The 18,939-nt window shown below is 36.6% G+C and overlaps 2 protein-coding genes across 7 annotated transcripts; one reads left to right on the forward strand and one right to left on the reverse strand.

Moving 5' to 3' along the window:
• The first annotated feature begins 573 nt into the window (after positions 1 to 573).
• Positions 574 to 15,445, forward strand: LOC105209096 (coronin-7). Of its 6 annotated transcripts, none has more exons than XM_029038220.2 (15): positions 574 to 805; positions 936 to 1,081; positions 6,839 to 7,391; positions 7,459 to 8,015; positions 8,085 to 8,237; positions 8,454 to 9,089; positions 9,877 to 10,102; positions 10,166 to 10,233; positions 10,445 to 10,477; positions 10,558 to 10,733; positions 10,818 to 11,747; positions 11,815 to 12,160; positions 12,229 to 12,364; positions 12,449 to 12,558; positions 12,938 to 15,445. In XM_029038220.2, the coding sequence occupies exons 3-15, from the start codon at positions 6,896 to 6,898 to the stop codon at positions 13,031 to 13,033; spliced, it is 3,963 nt and encodes a 1,320-aa protein (XP_028894053.1). In that variant the 5' UTR covers positions 574 to 805; positions 936 to 1,081; positions 6,839 to 6,895; the 3' UTR covers positions 13,034 to 15,445. The 6 variants fall into 6 exon arrangements, with proteins under 6 accessions (XP_028894053.1, XP_011177595.1, XP_028894057.1 ...); XM_011179293.3 differs by having other exon boundaries at positions 936 to 1,052; XM_029038224.2 differs by lacking the exon at positions 10,445 to 10,477 and having other exon boundaries at positions 936 to 1,052.
• Positions 15,446 to 16,172: 727 nt separating this feature from the next.
• LOC105209095 (nuclear transcription factor Y subunit gamma) lies at positions 16,173 to 18,775 on the reverse strand. The gene is made up of 3 exons (XM_011179287.3): positions 17,617 to 18,775; positions 17,351 to 17,545; positions 16,173 to 17,286 (listed from the first exon to the last, which is right to left on the reverse strand). The coding sequence occupies exons 1-3, from the start codon at positions 18,598 to 18,600 to the stop codon at positions 16,924 to 16,926; spliced, it is 1,542 nt and encodes a 513-aa protein (XP_011177589.1). The 5' UTR covers positions 18,601 to 18,775; the 3' UTR covers positions 16,173 to 16,923.
• Between the last annotated feature and the right edge of the window lie 164 nt (positions 18,776 to 18,939).

Below are 18,939 nucleotides of genomic sequence, written 5' to 3' on the forward strand. Positions count from 1 at the left end.
AAGACCTGGGATTTTCAGATATGGTGATTCCTCAAAACAGCATAAAACGCTGTTAATCTACGATATAGTTGACTGTCACTAAGGTAGTGGTGATGTATGTTTTACAAAGCGTTTAAAAATAGTGAAATTTGTAAAAACATTTTCAATAATTAATAATTTTAAAATAGTCTATCGTGGTGAAAATGTTTTTCACCGCAGCACTTTTTCTTTAATTGTACATTAGCACTACCTCTTAACATTTGTACTTCGCTGTAAAAACATTTTTCACCACATGCCTTTTTCAACATTGTTTCGATGCAACTCTGCTATTTTGTTCTTACCAGATGATAGAGACAAATATTTTGCCAAATATTTAATAATTTTATTTAAGCATATAACAGGAAATTCAAAGAATTTCTTAACAAAACCATATAATTTCTTTACTTGAAACGATTTTTTCATTTCACAACCATTATTTAGTAAATTACGAAATGGAAATGAGTACGAACATTTGCTAACTGTCGATAAATTGCAACCGATATTTTGAGATATGGCAACACTGTACAATTTCACGAAAAGTGCTTGTGCTAAAACGAAATCGACGAAACTGCTGAGAAACGATTGAAACGATTCGATTAGTCGCTCGAAGAAAGTCGGAAGAATAAAAAGTGTTTTTAAATATAGCTGCAGCAAAATTTAAAATATTTCGGTGCATTTCCTCTCAGATTGCACTTTTTCAATCGACCTAAACAAAGCATTTGTCGAGGAACCGCAAAAGCAGGCAAAAAACGCCAAAAACATTTCAAGTGCATCGCGATAAGTGACGGTAATTTTCTTTTGGAAATTATAGCCCCTTATATATATTTGTTACCGGCGTAGAGTGTGTGTGTGCGCTGAATTTTGAAAAAGGAAAGAACTCATTAGAGTGAATGAAAATATTATTTTTTACATTTCAGTTCATATTCGTATGAAAGTGCAGAAACAATTGCATTAAAGTGTTTTTATTGTGTGCAGCAGAGACAAAAATACATCAAACAACACTAAGCTGGGAGTTTTAGCTTAAAACAAAAGCGGTGAATATCCTTGTAATTTTCTTTGTGTAGTAAGTGTATTTGTTTTTGTATGTAGTTAGGTAGGATATGGATATACATATACCTATTTATTTAAGAGATTAGATTATGGGCGGCAGCTTCCTCGCAGAAATTTTATGCCGCCTAATACCGGCTTTGGCTTTGGGTTTAGCGTTGCTTTGTTTGCGTCTGCACAGAAAAGGGTGTGTGGTCTTACCAATGGAAACTTTGGCGAAGGCGACGTCAGCGGCAGTTATATTGACAAGAACTATAGCAGACGACGTTTGCGCGAACTCCAAACCAGCAACAACAAAGGTTTTTTTCGTTTGCGAAAAGGCGATAAAAAGATAAGAGAAAAGCCAGAAGAGAGTATAAAACTCTCGAAGCAGATCGGGTGACTGAGAGAAAATAATACACTGTGTGTATTGCAGATTCGATTACTCACTATAATTTGTTTGGCTAATTATTATGATTTTTAACTAGAAAGTTTTACAGTCCCAATATCAGAATATTTTCCAAATATGGTAGGCATAAAATGCCACAAAAGCGACGTCATTAATGTCGTTTTGGACTGCAGGCACTAAACTGCGATAAGCGAAAAATGTTTGTTTGTCACGTCGCAGCAGAGTTATAGCAACAACAACAAGCGGCCACAATCGCTGGAAACACAGCCAAACCATTAAAGCGTTATTGCCCTTTGTTTTTGTTGTGGTATCAATGTTTTTAAAAGTTGCTTTGGTGGGTGGTGTTTATGGATTAGAAGAGAGAAACTACCAGGAATCTGGTACATTAAAGAAATGCTATCTATTTTTATATTAAGTATAACAACAGAAAATGCAATATTTTTTTTTTAATATATTTAAAAACCCATGTTTGTAGAATATTATGACTACAAAAAAATTGGGGCTATTAGTCACCCTTATGAATCATCTTCTCTGTTAGTTTTCAATAATTAATTGATAACATAATTATCTTTTTATGGCTTTGGAGATATCTTAAACACAAAAAGCACACATTGTCGGATTAAATATGTAAAAAAAAGTACCTATTCATATACTGCCATAGTGTTGTTGTGTTTGCATGCATAGCTATCAGTTGTATCAGTCAATATAAAATTTAAATTTTCCAGCCCATTTAAGGTACATTCACTTAATGCACAATGAAACTATACATATAGTTAGTTTGTATTCTTGGTGTTATTTATTTATTTAATGTCGCCTACTTTACTGGTTGTAGCGTAGTCGAGACATTCGATTGATTGACCAAGCTTATCCATTTGCCCTTGGACGGCAGCTTTTTTCAGTGATGCACCCATTCAACGTTCAATCAACCCTCTGCCGGTATAAGCAGATATCTACAATGGTAAGCTTAATGACGTTGTTCCTCTAGCTATTGCCACTTCTTACATCGAAACAGAAAAAAGTAAAATGTGAAATAAAAAATCAACGAAACACGGTCTAGGTCGGAATTACGACTCTGCCTTTTTCTATAACTATTTGCGGCTTGTAATGATGTCAATTGTATGCACTGCAGCGGCTCATACTTTGCTTTGCCGGACACGATGTCAAGCACTTTCTATTGTTACGAATCCGTATGCGTCTTTATCGCTAACAGCGAGTCAAATGAAAGAAAACTCAGATAAAATACCAAACACAAAATCGTCTCAAAACCTTTAAACTAAAACTAAAATAAACCTATAATTGTTAAATGGGTATGTGTACCTACATATGTATGAGGATGAAATCAGCACATAAAAATTTATATAGATGTTATTTGTTATTTTTGCAATTTGCACACTCTTCAAATATATATATACAAAAATATGCATTACATGTTTGTATATAAATATATCTATATTCTACGTTAATGATTAGCGATATTTGAATACTAAAAAGCAACAGCTCAATGTTTGTGACAACTGTGGAGGTGTATATCTGCGCTTTAGTCAACTGGTTGCTAGAAATCAACTGACCTCATTTATACATGGGATCTCTATCAGTCACGCACGCTTGCCCACTTTCCATTTTGCGAAATGAGAATAGTTTTAAATCTTGTTTTTTTCTGTTTTTATTTGCAGAAATAAATTGAATTTGGCTTTAGGGCTTGGTAATAGCAGACAGGAAAGAATCTATAAAATCCAGTTTTTACTTTTTTTTTTTGATTTGAGAACTGAGAAAGAGAACTAACTTAATTTTGTTAATTATAAAAAAATTGCAATTGTTGAATTTGGCCATATTTAATTGACTGTGATATGGATTTTTCTCCACACCAACTAAATATTTTTATTTCTCTATTGTATTTAGATATTTAATTTTTGATATTTTGTTAAACTTTAAATGCAATTTTTATAAAAAACGTGAAAATATTTCTAAAAGTTCTATCTTGCCATACAGCAATACACAAAGTGACATGCACTTACAAATTAAATAGGCTATTGTGTGAAAATGGACAAAATATTCCAAATAGCTAACAAGTATCATGTGGAATAGGGGAATAGAATATGGCAAGTTAGTTTCCATTGCGCCGTTACACAGGTGCGAAACACAGGTGCTGTGTGCAAGTGAATGACATATCAATCGCTTTGTTGGAAATCATATACTAGTGGGTGAAAAATAAACTGCGCTGATACCAAATGAAATATGCACACATAAAACCAAAAATACAACTACAAACGACATAAGCATTAATCTTCAATCAGTGTCCTACTGTTTTCATGAGAACTCAAAGCGGTAGTGTATTGCCTGTAGCTTTCTTTCATGCCACCACCATATGTCTCATGAAAATATCCGTTTATATTGCGCCTCTTTCCGCTTGAATTCGTACCTTTTCTTTTAATTTTATTTTATTTCAGCTTTTCCACCGCTAAATTGTGTAAATTGTGTTCAGCGTGTTGGAAAAGGCCTGAAAGCAGCATGTAGGTTGGCTGCTTGACGGGACTGGACTGGATGGTGGGTACTGGTTGCTGGTTTGCTGTTTTCTGTTCAGCACAAGTGCGACATGAATAGCGAAATCAAGTCAGTCGACACAAGCATGGAAGCCAGCAACTCGCCAGGAAAACGAACAAACACTACTTCAAGCCGCCAAGCAACTTTTATCTGTTTCCTTTTTACTGATTTTATTGTTATTACCGTACACTTGTCTGATATGTGTGCTATGCGCCTCTTATTGTTGTTGTTGTTCTTTTTGTATGCCGTATGGTCGATTGTGGTATTCGCGCTCGATTGTTTAGCGGTGCTCCAGGCTGTTTGGTTATCTTCAAGCAGCCTTATTTGCCTTGTTGTTGCCTTGCGGCTTTCATCGGGCAAATAACATGATGATGACGACGGCAGCAGCGACAGCGTCGGCGACAACGACATCGACAAGTTGCCCAGACTATGCTGGTGTCTCCAGTGTCATTGCAGCATGAATGCCAAATACCATGCCGCGGCCTTAATAGTGTAATCGTCGGGGAAATACTTGCAACGGTGCAAACCGCTTGACTATAAATGAACCTTGCAAATTTTAACCAATGGCACAATGGTTTAAAACACAAATTTTTCTTGCCAAAATCAAAAGAATCATTGAGGAATCACGGGATCTCTTCTTTGAAATCCTTGAATTATTTAATAATACATATATATATATAGTTTAAGTTAATGATTCTTACTTATGAAAATCTAAATTTTATATAGTATATACTATATTTACACTCCTATATAACGAATAGTATGTCACATTTTTAAAAAATGCAGCTTGCAGTTCTTAAATTCTGCTTGCGCTCCCTGTTGGCTGCATAAATGTCATCAATGGAGCAGTAGACAGTTGACAAGTTTTTCTCAATATTTTTGTTTTTGTTTTGTTGTTGTCTTTCTGTTGATTGCATTGCTGTCATTGCCGCTTTTGCAGTTGTCTTTATCCATATAGGCAAGATTGTCTTCTTTATACATACTTTTTTGGTCTCTGTTAAATGTTATTTTGTTTTTTATTTATTATACATATATACATGTGTATGTATGTATATGTGTACACTTTTATGTATTTTCATTTTTTAACTTCCGCTGCAGTATGCAACAAAGCGTAACCGATATTGCACCGAACTGGTGAGCCTGCAGTCGAATAGTAGCTGCAAACAATAAATGTGCATAGGGACCCCCTGGATTTTGACATTTTGTAGTTGATTGCCAGCCGTTGCGCTTGTGTGGAATATTTTTTTTTCATATATATTTTATAAAAAAAGTAAGTGACGTTCATGTAAACCGCAGAAGGGAGCAAGAAAACGCGTCATCCAGAAGTATGGAGAAGAAATGGTTGCTGAGGCGTTGAGCACTGATTTCTTTGAGGTCTTTTATTCTGCCACGTAATTACGTTATGAATATTACGGGATCATTTTGTTTATGTAGAAACTAATATCCTTGTAATTATTGATCTTGGAACTAAGCAATCTAGAACCATCATTTCTGTAGTTCAATACTCCAAGGAATCATCCTTCAGAAGGAAATATTTCATTTCCTCTGAGTTCATATCCAGTACTATATTCCTCTTTTGAAGAACGTTAAACTTGGAATTTATAATGACGGAATAAAACTCGACATGATAAATGAAGATCAGGTTGTAACGGTGGTGTCTCGGGTGCACTTTGAATTTGCAAGTTCTACGACATTGGTAGCGGCAATTTAAAGGGTGGTGGCAGCAGTGAGTTGTTGCAATACAGCAGCTCAACAAATATCTACTTTGTGTATCTAATTTTGAGCAATTCGGCATTTACTACTTGGCTCGCTTGGGCGGAAACTTGGTGTCTCTGATATAGTGGTGGCCGTGGTGTTGGTGGTGGTAGTACACATAGTGCTGATAGTGTATTGGGGTTCACAATGTCGACTCTTCTCATTTGTAATGCGCTCAACGCGCTAGCGGTGGTGGCATAATTCACACTTGTCCGCCACTTACCTACAAATACCAAAATAAACGCGTACGGCGAGCAAGTTGCGTGCAGCAACCCTCATTGAAACCGGTGGGCTCTAGTGGTGGCATTGTATCCATATTTGGTTATTACAACTATACAGCCACAAATGCGGCAAAGTGTTTTGCCCTGCATTGCTTGGCCGTGTTTATTTGTTTTTGTGTATTTTCTTTTGCTTTCTCATTTTCTTTGCACCGGCTACTGGGCCGCGCTGCCGCTGCATTTGCTATTGCCTTGCGAAGAGAGCAGCAGCACCGGAAAGTTAAAGAAAAACACGCTCAATGTTTGTTGAATGCGTCGTGTGCTGCTCGTGTTGCGTGTGGCGCCTCGCTTCCACCTACACAATAAGCGGAATTATTTAATTTTAGTTTCAATGGCTCGGCTCAGTTGGCATTTTATTTCACTTGCTGGTGACTTTAATTGAGTTTTAACGCATATATTATTTTTATGATTCCTTGTATGCGATTGTTGTTGTTGTTGATTGGCGAGTGCAATGCATTTTGGTATTAGTAATGTGCGTTAGTTGATGACTTGAATCGTGCGAGTAGCGAAAATATTTTAATTGGTAAATTATTTTAGTTGTGTCATGCAGTGCTATGTCTTGTTGAATATATGAAAAACATTATGGATGATTAAAAGCTAACGGAAAGAAGTGCCAACTTGAACTTGTGGAATATTTAAAAAAAATATTAGATAATTTAGGCACAGGGTTACTTGAATGCATGAAAACAAGTAAAATACAGTAAATAGTACAAATAAAAGTATGAAATTAATGTGTCATTAAAAATTCAAGAATTATACTTTTTAACTACTAATAACTTATAAAATCCTTAATTTATTTTACAACTCACAGGTATAATACAAACAAGTCGTAGAAGTCATCCATTGACTGACTAAGCTACCAAGCAAGATGGCGTGGCGCTTTAAAGCTTCGAAATACAAGAATGCCGCACCGATCGTACCCAAACCGGAGGCATGCATACGTGACATTTGTGTGGGCTCCTACCAGACCTTCGGCAATAATATTGCCGCTTCAGCTGCTTTTATGGCCTTCAATTGGGAACATACGGGTTCGAGTGTTGCCGTCTTGCCATTAGACGATTGTGGACGCAAGAGCAAAACAATGCCATTGTTGCATGGACACACGGATACTGTGACTGATTTGGAATTCTCACCCTTTCACGATGGCCTCTTGGCTACGGCGTCACAAGATTGTCTCGTCAAAATCTGGCATATACCGGAAAAGGGACTGGAGGCATCACTCTCCGATCCTGAATGTGTTTTTTCACATAAGCAACGTCGTGTGGAGACCGTTGGTTTTCATCCCACTGCTGATGGTTTGCTACACTCGACCGCTGCTGGTTGTGTGACACTCTTTGATATAACAACACAAAAGGAACTCTTCTGTAAGTGCTGAAAAGTGTAGCTGTATTTGTGGATAATATGCTAATGTATGTTTATTGTTTTCTGTAGCTAATAATGAACACCCAGAAGTCATACAGTCGGTAAGTTGGAAACAGGATGGCACCACACTGGCTACTAGCTGCAAGGATAAGAACGTGCGCATATTAGATCCACGCATCGCTGACTCGCCCATACAAATGGTCGCAGAGTCGCATCCAAGTATTAAGGACTCACGTGTTGTGTGGTTGGGCAACCAGACGCGTATACTCAGCACTGGCTTTGATTCGGCGCGTTTACGTCAGGTTATCATACGTGATTTGCGTAACTTCTCCGTGCCCGAAAAGACACTGGAGCTCGATTGCTCTACAGGCATACTAATGCCACTGTTCGATCCCGATACAAATATGTTATTCCTTGCTGGAAAGGGTGACACAACCATCAATTATTTGGAAGTGAGCGACAAGGATCCCTATTTGACTGAAGGTTTACGCCACACCGGTGAACAGACTAAAGGTGCTTGCTTGGTGCCAAAGCGTGCGCTTAAAGTAATGGAGGGCGAAGTGAATCGTGTGCTGCAATTGACTTCCAATATGGTTATACCCATTATGTATCAGGTGCCACGAAAGGTATGTTACACAGAGGAAGACCAAAAAAGTTTAATATTTCTTAATATATGCGTTCTTTCATCGCTACAGACTTATCGGGATTTCCACAGCGATCTCTACCCGGAAACCACGGGCTATAAGACCGAGCTGACGGCTAGCGAATGGTTTAGTGGCGCCAATATGCCTGTGCCAAAGATGAGTTTGGATCCGGCAAAGCGTGAATTGGGCGACGCACCAATAATTGTAAGTAAATACAAGGCCTAAATATACCTGAATTAAAAAAAAATGGTTTACCTACAAACATTCACAAATTCGATTTTTCACTATGCATTTAACTGTTCTTTGTGTCCACCATTCGTACTCATTTTATGTCTTGTTTCCAATCTCTATTTCTATCTTCAAACATTAAAATTAACTGTACATATATTCAAACGCCACAACCACGGACACCACCATTAGGTACATCGTGGTAATTTGAATGATTTAATTAAAAATATTGAAAACAAAAAAGTCTCCAACAAAACACCAACCCTCAAATCGCCCAATAATGCGATGGTCTCCGGTAATGTGTTGCAACAACAACGCAACGGTAATGGCAACAAACATTTCTCAATGAAAACCAGCATAGAAAATGAAAAGGATGACAGCGAAAAATCGCGCTTGCACGACAACAACAGCACTAGCGAATTGGAGAAAGCCGAGGAGCAAGTTTGTACCGTGGGTTTTACTAAATCCGAATTGTTACGTAAATTCGATAACAAATATAAAACTGATTCGGAGAAGGATGGCAAGGATACGGAATTGATGCGTCGCTTTAGTCGCGAATCACCGGCAGATGAGTCAACAGGCAGCAGTGAGGATGCGTCCAGTGCAAATGCGGCCGAGTTGTCATCACCACAACAACAGCAACAGCGTGAACGCGAGGGCAGTAGCGGCAGCGTTGGTAGTGGTGTCACCTCACCACCGCGTCCGATGCCGCGCACTTCGCGTAATAATTCTCTAGGCGATGCAGCCACAACTGCTGCGCTTGCAAGTGGTGGTGATGAGGTTATGCCGCGTCCACGTCCACGCACCACTGCTGCAGCCGCTTACAAGGTGTGCAGGTTTTTTTGTGGTGAATTGTGTGATAATGAGTTATCACGGATCAGACCGAAGTGCAGAGTTCTAATAAGAGCGGAAGCAAGAGCGTACTATTTTTTACAGAGAGAGAGAGTTAGCAAGAAAGTGACTTAGAGAGAATGAGAGACGGAAATAATGAGCTGCAAATTAGGCTTATGAAGTCCGTTATATGAGAGCAAAGCTTTTTATACGAATTTAAATGCCATTGGTCCAAACAATTTCTATTATTTTAAAACTAAGAATATTGACTAAATTTCGAGATATGGATAAACATTGTTGGCAACCAGGCCTCTTAATATTTCCAAAGAGTCTGCTTACATGCTCGAATAATTCCAATATCTACTATATATCACTCGCCTCTCTCCTCAATTGTATTTGCACTTCCGTCTGAAAAAGTTTGTAGCATTGAACCCGATCCTTGAACTTAATTTCAGTTTTTTTGGATATTCAGTTCTTCGATTACGTTTTGTGTTTTTGTTGCACAGCTATATTACTTTTCTGTTGTTGTTGTTGTATATGCACATGCACCAGTGTTTCCACTTATTGTTTGATTCTCCGCTCATTTGTTGTTTTTTCTTTTGCAATATATGGTGGTCTATTTATTTGCTGTGTGTTTTCACTTCTCGTAATTTGCCCTTTGGTTTCTTATTTACGTTTTATTTTTACTTTTATCACTTTTATAATTCCAACAACACTATCCAAATCCGATTTGTTTTAATACAAGCATTAATTATAATTTTTCTTTATATTTTCCTTCACACAGCCACGCCTCGGACCCAAACCATTTTCAAGTAATTCGGGTGATGTCTCGTTCGATAAAGTCTTCGCTGTGCCAGTGGCGCCTGGCTCACAGGAGAATATACATCATGCTTCGACAGCGGGTTCGGCTGATAATGGTGGCGATAGTTTTGTAGCACCAGCACCACCTCCTCCCGTGGCTGCCGCAACACAAAACAAGCCCGATCTGATTGTCGAAATCGAAATTAAAAGTGAGTTACATATTATTTTTTATTAACTATTCGGTTATTTATACTTTTTATGTCTTTCAACAGAGCCCAATGCTGATAACGAAGGCGACAGCAACGTACAGAAAACTCTGTCGACCTCCGAGCGTCGCAAGGTATGCAAAAAGTTGTTAAAACTCAGTATTATCCGAATGCTTCAATTTATTGCTTAAGACTTATTAACCAATTTGAAATTTGTGTATTAACTATAGCAACTAACCTTTAACTAACTAATTTTAAATGCGCTAACCTAATTAATTCTTTCCTTCAATTGCTAACCATATATTTCGGCAACAAACATAAACACACTCACACACTACAACACAGTCCTCGGCTGATGCTGATGAATCGCCCGACAAGGTTACTTCTTTTTACCAAACTTTGTAGATTTTGCTCGTAAAATGTAGAAAAGAAACTAAATGTTTACCTCTCTCATTTAGATTTTCGAACAAACACATTCGGAGTCTTCGGAGAACTCTACCGAAGGGGATGACAAGCCAGATGCGGAATTGCGTCGTTTCTCGGCGGCACGTAGCAGTATTGCTGAAAGGCGGCGCTTGTATGAGAGCCGTTCGAAGAGTACGGTGGAGGAGAAATCGCAATCGCCAGTGCCACTGTAAGTTCGAAACCCACAATTAAAATATAAAAAAATTGCTGTTGTAAATTAGATAATTAAATGAAACGCTTCATTTACTTGTAGACGTCGCGAACTCTCCAAGGGCGAACCATTTAAACCACAACAACAAGCCAATTTGACCACACCAACCGCCGATGTGAAACGTATTTCTGCACCGGAGGGTAAACTCTTGGAAGAACGTCGTCGCAATGTCTCAACCAGTGTGGATGGTGGTGGCGCTGCCATTAAGAAGTCAGCCACAGAAGCAGCTATAACCAACACACACAAACGCACTTCGACTGTTTTCGGCAAAGTTTCGAAATTCCGTCATCTAAAAGGTACTACCGGTCACAAATCCACACACATTGAGAATCTACGCAATCTAAGTCGTCAGATACCGGGTGAATGTAATGGTTTTCATGCTAATCATGAACGTGTTGCTGTGCCCCTATCGGGTCCCGGTGGCAAAATCGCCATATTCGAGTTAAGTCGTCCGGGTCGTCTACCCGACGGTGTTATACCATCATTGGTGAATGGTAGCAACATAATGGATTTCCAATGGGATCCTTTCGATTCGTCACGTTTGGCTGTGGCCTGCGACGATGGCATCGTTAAGTTGTGGCGCATACCAGAGGGTGGACTCAGTGAGCCCACGAACACGCCGGAACGTGAACTTATTGCACATTTGGATAAGATTTACTTTATACGCTTTCATCCGTTGGCCGAAGATGTGCTCTTAACGGCCAGTTACGATATGACCGTTAAGCTGTGGGATTTACGTACTTTGGAGGAGAAAATTCTATTAACCGGTCACACCGATCAGATATTCGATTTGGCCTGGAGCCCTTGCGGCAAAATGGCCGCAACCGTGTGCAAGGATGGCAAGTTGCGTGTGTACAATCCACGCAAGTCAGAGACACCCATACGCGAGGGCAATGGTCCGGTGGGTACGCGTGGCGCGCGTATCACATGGGCGCTGGAGGGTCAATACATCGTCTGCACTGGCTTTGATAAGTGAGTAAACGTCTTGAATTGGAAATATAAAATTTTGAATTAATTTTTTTTTTGTCTTCAATTGCAGAGTTTCGGAGCGTCAGATTAGCGTTTACAATGCACAAAAACTAAATGCACCACTGAATACGGCCAGTTTGGACGTCTCGCCATCCATACTGATACCCTATTATGATGAGGACAGTTCCACGTTGTTTGTGACGGGCAAAGGTGACTCGACCATTTACTGTTATGAGATTACGGATGAGGAGCCATACATTTGTCCCTTGTCGCATCATCGTTGCACATCACTGCATCAGGGTTTGAGTTTTCTCACCAAAAATCATTGTGACGTCGCGAGTGTTGAATTCTCGAAAGCGTACAGATTAACTAACACCACCATTGAACCGTTGAGTTTCACTGTGCCACGTATTAAGGTAGGTTTTGGAGTCTTTATATTACACACAAGAGTACTTACAGCACATTTTCATTTTTTTTATTTTAGAGCGAACTATTCCAAGATGATCTTTTTCCGCCAACACGCGTCACATGGAAGCCCACTATGTCTGCGGATGAATGGTTTGCATGCAACGATAGGAAAGCGACTAAGTTGAGTTTGCAGCCTGAAGGCATGGAAGCATGTAAGTGTTAAAGGAGTTGAAGGAATATTGATTTACGATTTTTTAATATTAAAATTTACAAAAATTATTGTCTTTTCTTTAAAGTATCCTCCATACAACAAGTGGCACCCGCTAAGAAGATTGAACATGCAGGCAATGGCAGTAGTGGCGGTGCACTTACTCGGGCGGAATTCGAGAAGAACAAACAACAAGAGGTGAGTGCTTCGTCTAAAAGAGTAGGTCTCAGTTTTAATGAATTTTGAACAACCTAACGGTTGTTTGTAACTCCTAGAAGTAATCAAGATATAGTCGAGATAAGCTATAAGATCTCAACTTAGTTGAATATTATTGGGTTCCACAAATTATCGAAGGAGATTTAGATCTCATGACCTCGTAGAAGTAATTAAGATATAATCGGTATAAACTATAATATCTCAAATTAGTTGAATATTTTTGGGTTCCAAAATTATCTAAAGGGGTTTCGATTTCAAGACCACATATGGTGAATGCACTGATATTCGATATATAACTGATATTATTCATTTCGCCGAATTTAACTATAGATTTTAATATTACTCTCTCTCTCTCTTCCAGATTCAAAAGTCAGTGAGTGCCCGCTTGGAATACAATACCAAACTAGAACAGGATGACATGGAGGGTGTGGATGAAAATGAGTGGCAAGAGGATTAGAGATTTTTGTCAAAAACAAAAACAAAAGCAAAAACAGTCAGTGCGCAACTAAGCGCTGGCATTTAGCAGTATATTACATTAAGTTAATGTTTATGAGCGTAAATGAGTATGGAAGCGGACATACCCATTAGACAACTTTGATATGTATGCAAAAACATACATACATACAAATATATATATTTTTTAAATATATTTAGCAATTATATTCGTTTTCACACAGTACATTCTCATACGGTACATTCGTAGCATTTTGTATTTACAAGCAACAGTATAACAGTAAAAATAATATAATAAAATATTTGCGATAAATTTCAAAAAAAAAAAAAATAAAAAATAAACACTTCCAGGGACCAAATTTACATTACAATAACAAAAAAAGAACAAAGGTATATAACGCAAAAGACTGCATATAAACGTATTTTAGTTAGTTGGAAAAAATATTTATGTGAACCGTGAACTTCCTGTTTTATTATATAAATTTAATCTAAATTTATAATTAACGAAACTTAAGCATATTTTAATTAATACTCAAGATTTGCCAAAAAGAAAAGAAATTTTAATACGAACTCGATAATTCTTATAACAATTCACATTCCAAAAGTGAAATTAAATAATTACATTAAATATGTTTTTTTATGATTTATAAACGCGCTGTTTACTTGAACAACAAAAAAGCGAAATTTGAGGTTATAAATGTGAATTTTTATTTATATTTACAACTTAAAGCAAAATTTGAGATAATTTTCGCATTTTGTTGTTAGTCTTATTAAAGGAAAGCGTCTAATTGAAAACTGTTGCCATATGACATGCAAATTCCTTTTGTTTATTTACAAATATTTAACGACATTATAATTAAATTTATATTTATATACAAGTATATACATGTATGTGTAGTTGATATACAATATACTGTGAAATATGCAGACACACATACAGTAATTAAGACAAAAAAAATTTATGTAATCTATTTTATAACTGATAACTAATGGATACACTAAAATCATTATGATTATTAATGACAAAGCTGATGTGACAACATTTTTTCTCTTTAACATACACACACTTATGTATTTATGTTTATTATCTTTTATAATTATCTGTAAATTATTAACTTATAATAACATAAACTACAACAAAAAAAAAAAACATAACAAATTATGTTACAAAGAAAACTTTTGCTCTCTAGTCTTCGGATAAAGAATTTATATATATTTTTTTCACGGAAATTTTAGAACTGTTTGCTGCACTACTCGTACGTACTACAACCTACAAACAATCAAGCGATAAATGAACCGTTCAATATTTAACTCTCAACAGCAACAACTGGTTGGCAATATTTTATAGGGTGTTGCGGGTGTATGATGGAAGAATTATAGTAGAAATAAAAGCGAATGAAATCACATTTGGAAAATGAATCATTGAAATGATCGATTTGAATTCGAATTAACGATTATATGGATTATATTTTTCTATTTTTCATATTGACGCAAGTGTCACGACAGCGCTAAACCTCCTAATCTGGTATTTCTAACATGAAAAATTGAAAGAATAAATCTTTGAGATTTTTTGAGGTTATGTACCCTACTAAGAAACTCCATTTGTCGAAAAGTAAAAAGTGTGGTTAGGTTGTTTTTATTTTAATGCAATAATTTATTAAATATTTTAAACATTCTATGTGGACTGCTGAATACTGAATATTTTAATTTATTATTAAAATAAAATTATTACCAATAACAGTTTCCAAATTCCTTATTCGTACTTCAGCGGTAATCTCCTCCTCCTCCATATAACCTCTAAATTTAGCGCACAACACCCTATGCCATCTTGCTAAACACCACATGTTATTGTTGTTGCTGTGTGAGCAATACTAAAATATATAAGAAACAAAAAACAAATCGCTGCATAACGAAAAGACTTCAATAAAATATTGCCATAATGTTTACATCAATTTTTATACCAGAAAAAAAAAACCCTTAAAAATTAAAATTGAAAAAAAAACGTATTTTGAAAAACTAACAAGTATTTACACTTATTGAGAATTCAGAAAATCAAGTTTACGGTAACAAGTGCATAATATAATTACAACAATTACAATAACAATGTCACACACATACATACATATATACATATGAAAGCAACAACTCAGGCCCACAATTGGTGCTGGTCGTCGTTCTTACACAATTTATCGTAAATATAAGTAAACTACAATACGTTTACTAAACTTTTAAACGACAACAAACGCATACATACATACTTACATATATAACATACCAGCAATGTTGGATAACAGCAACAATTTAATACATACATACACCAGTAATGATATGATGATCCGCGCTTAAGCTAACGACAATTTATTAAAACACCAGTAGTTTTAGTATACAACAACAACAAATACATCAAATTTACAACCGCGTCCCCTCCGCCCCAAATTGACACAATAATGCATAGTAAGCGTAAAATTAATTAAGCGACCGTTGCAGCCCATTAATTTTGCTAATAAAGTTTTGCAATTGATTATTGATATTATGTAAAAAAAGTAGCGTAATGATTTCAATATTTGAGTACTGAAAATTTGAATATTTTTTTTAATATTTTTCCTTTTTAAACATAAAAACATATTTTTTTGAAATATTTTTCCTTTTTAAATATTAAAAAAGTCTTTAATATTTGCCAAGATTTCAAAAATGTTTCAAGAAATTCAATTCTAATAACACCTTTTGAAACAAAAGAGCAGACTCAACACATAAAACATAAAAGAAATAAACACAATATTTATTAAGCATATTAAATAATAACAATATTTTATAATATCAATATTAATTTTTGAGCATTAAGTAATAATAAAATAAATATATTTATATATCCAAAAAATATAGTTGTTTTTATTGTGTGAAAAAATAACTGAAAAGTAATTAATTTGTGACTGAATGCGCCGAATCCTGAATCCTACGTGCAATGTTTGCAGCCTATGGTGGATACACAACTGATAAAAAAATACAAAAGCTGTCATTTAGGTCACCCTGTATATGCTTGTTGTCCACAAGTAACGGTTGGGGCATAAATTGTTTTGTTTTGTTTTTAGTGGGAGGTGAAGCTGCATTTTTATATACATTTTTTATTTAAACTGTGATTTATAAAATATTGAAGTGAGTGTGAAGTATAATCCGCGCCTGTGAATAGTTAAACTGACTGCTAAATAGTAAAAACATGGAGAAAAGCAAGTAAAGTAAAAATACATATTTAAAATGACTACATTATTTATATATATATTTGTATTAAATCTTTGCACATTTACATACATTATTAACATCTAAATTATTTATTTTTTGTGCTCGACAATTTCCAAACACATTTCCAATAATACATATTCTAAAAAGATTCATTTTATATGATTTTCATTTTTAACTCTGCTTTAATGCTAAAATAGATTTCGTATGCACAAATATGCGCGGCGTAATAAGTTTATCAAGCATTAACTGCGGTTATTAATCACAGACTCGAATTTATTTTCATTTAAACCTGTATTTACTGCCGTACATATTCTCTTTGTTGACTTTATAAACTTAGCATTAAAATCTATTTGGCCTTTTTATATTCACTATTTACACTTTATCGCTAATTACCAAACAATCAATTAATATATAATAATAATGTATACATATTTATACTATATATATGCATAAATAGAATTTATGATGAATTTTATACATTGTGCTTGTATAATTTCTAAAAAAAAATTATTAAAGACTAACAAAACTGATTGTAAGACTGATGTACAAGACTCAAATATGATCTCTACCATTGTATTGTGCCGCAATGTGTGCTTTCGTCGCGAAAGAGAAGTTGAAAGTGGGTGCTGCCTGTTGATGGTAGATCAGCTCCGGTGGCTAGCAATTCGGTCGATAGTTGCCGCCTAAAGTACGATCTGTAGTGACAATTGTGGCGCCGCCTACATTAACTTGCTGTTGTTGTTGTTGTTGTTGCGGCTGTTGCTGCTGGTGTTGTGTTGCAGTGATGTGCGGTGTGGCGTTTATAAATATGTTTGCAGCACCAGCATTTGCATTATGCAGTTGCTGCTGCTGTTGCTGTTGAACGTGATGTTGCTGCTGTGCTTGCACTTGGGCAGCAGTAACATTGTGAGAGGTAGTGACTGGGGCATTGGCGGTGGTGTTTAGCTGCAATAGCTGTTGTGTTGCGGGAGGTTGCATTTGTAGACGTAATAAATTCAATTGATTTGCGTTGATTGCGATCTGAAAACGAATATTATAAAGAGTTATCGTGTTGAAATCGATTTATGCTGTGCAATTAACTTACGGGTACGTTGGTCAATTCGCCCGTTGGTGTTACCACCTGCTGCAACAATTGTATTTGTGGTTGTTGTTGGTGCTGTTGATGTTGCGCTAAATTTTGTAAAATTGTCGCTTGTTGGTGCTGCGCAGGATTGTGAGGTGCGGGTGTGGCAGTGAATTGTCCATTAGGTCCTGCTGTCAATATAAGCTGTTGTGGTTGCTATAGGTGGAAGTAATATAAACAAATTCGAATTAGATTTTTTGTTGCTTTTTTCTTTAGTATTCACTTACATGAGTGGTTATAAAATACTGCGGTTGCGCCGGCTGCTGTATGATCTGCAGCTGCTGCTGTGGTGCCGCATTTTGTCCATGCGCTGCGTTTAGCGCCTCCGGTGTGGCAATGAAGTACTGCATCTGTTGTGGTTGTGTCGTCGATGGTTGTTGTATTATTTGTAATTGTTGCGGCGCATGCATAGCAGTATGCGCTTGCTGTGCCTGCTGTTGTTGTGCTGTTGCTGTGGCCAATGTATCGGCGTTGAGCGCGCCAAAAGTCAAAACTTCACCTTCTGCTGTTTCCATCTTTACTGGCATAGTCACAGTCCCAGCAGTCATAACAGCATTTGCACCAGGTGTAGTTGTTGTATTAACAGTGTTTACGCTAGTATTCGGTTGCTGTGTTTCCTTCTTTACGCCGCTACTCGTGCTGGGTTTTATATCTTCGCGCGGCACAATATCAATCAGAAAATCAAATTGATCATAATTAGCTATAGCCTGTGCAATATCTGAACGTTGCAGTGTGCGTCGCTTGCTTTCTTCAGTATGTATCCAGGCGCGCATTGTAAGCTCTTGTATGAAATATTCGCATGCTTTGGCAAAAAGGAGTGGCGCTTCGGCCGCTATCATCTTTGCGTTTTCATCCAATTTCATGATCTTTTTAATACGTGCCAGTGGTAGGGCTTGATGTTTCGCATCTACTTGATTTATCGCACGCACATCCGCCATAATATTCTGCCAGAAGTTCTCAATGGTGGGTGGGGGTTTACGTGGTGCAGTCGTACGCTGTGTTTTAGGCGATTGCTTTTCTTTGGGATTAGTGGGAGTACTACTGCTGGTTACTACCACATCACCTGATATGGTATATGTTGCAGATGATATGATATGGTTGGTATTCATTTGATTGTTGCTACTACCATGCCGACCACCAGCACTGGTAGTGGCAGCTACTGACACAGACCCGCCACTGCTACTCGGCGTGTTGGAGTAGGAGTGCGACATTATTTCAACTGATACTTGAGCACGGCACAATGTTTAATATATTGGTATAATATTTTACACGTTATTAATGACAAATGTGCAAAAAAATGGGAATAAAATAAATTTTGGCGTCAAACTAGTCACTGTTGTGTTCCACTTTTTTATTGGTTTCACTACTTTGCTTCCTCTTCCTAATTTGTCCAATCACATTTAATGTTCACAGTGGCCATGGAAATCGATAATAAAAATCGATATATTTACATTTTTTTTTGATCTTAAAACTACTATTTTGTAAAATCGTATAAAGAGAAGTTCCAGAAGATTACAATATTATTATTTCTTAATAAACAATTTCTACGA

This window comes from Zeugodacus cucurbitae, chromosome 5 (genome assembly GCF_028554725.1).
Source record: "Zeugodacus cucurbitae isolate PBARC_wt_2022May chromosome 5, idZeuCucr1.2, whole genome shotgun sequence".
Lineage (NCBI taxonomy): Eukaryota > Metazoa > Arthropoda > Insecta > Diptera > Tephritidae > Zeugodacus > Zeugodacus cucurbitae.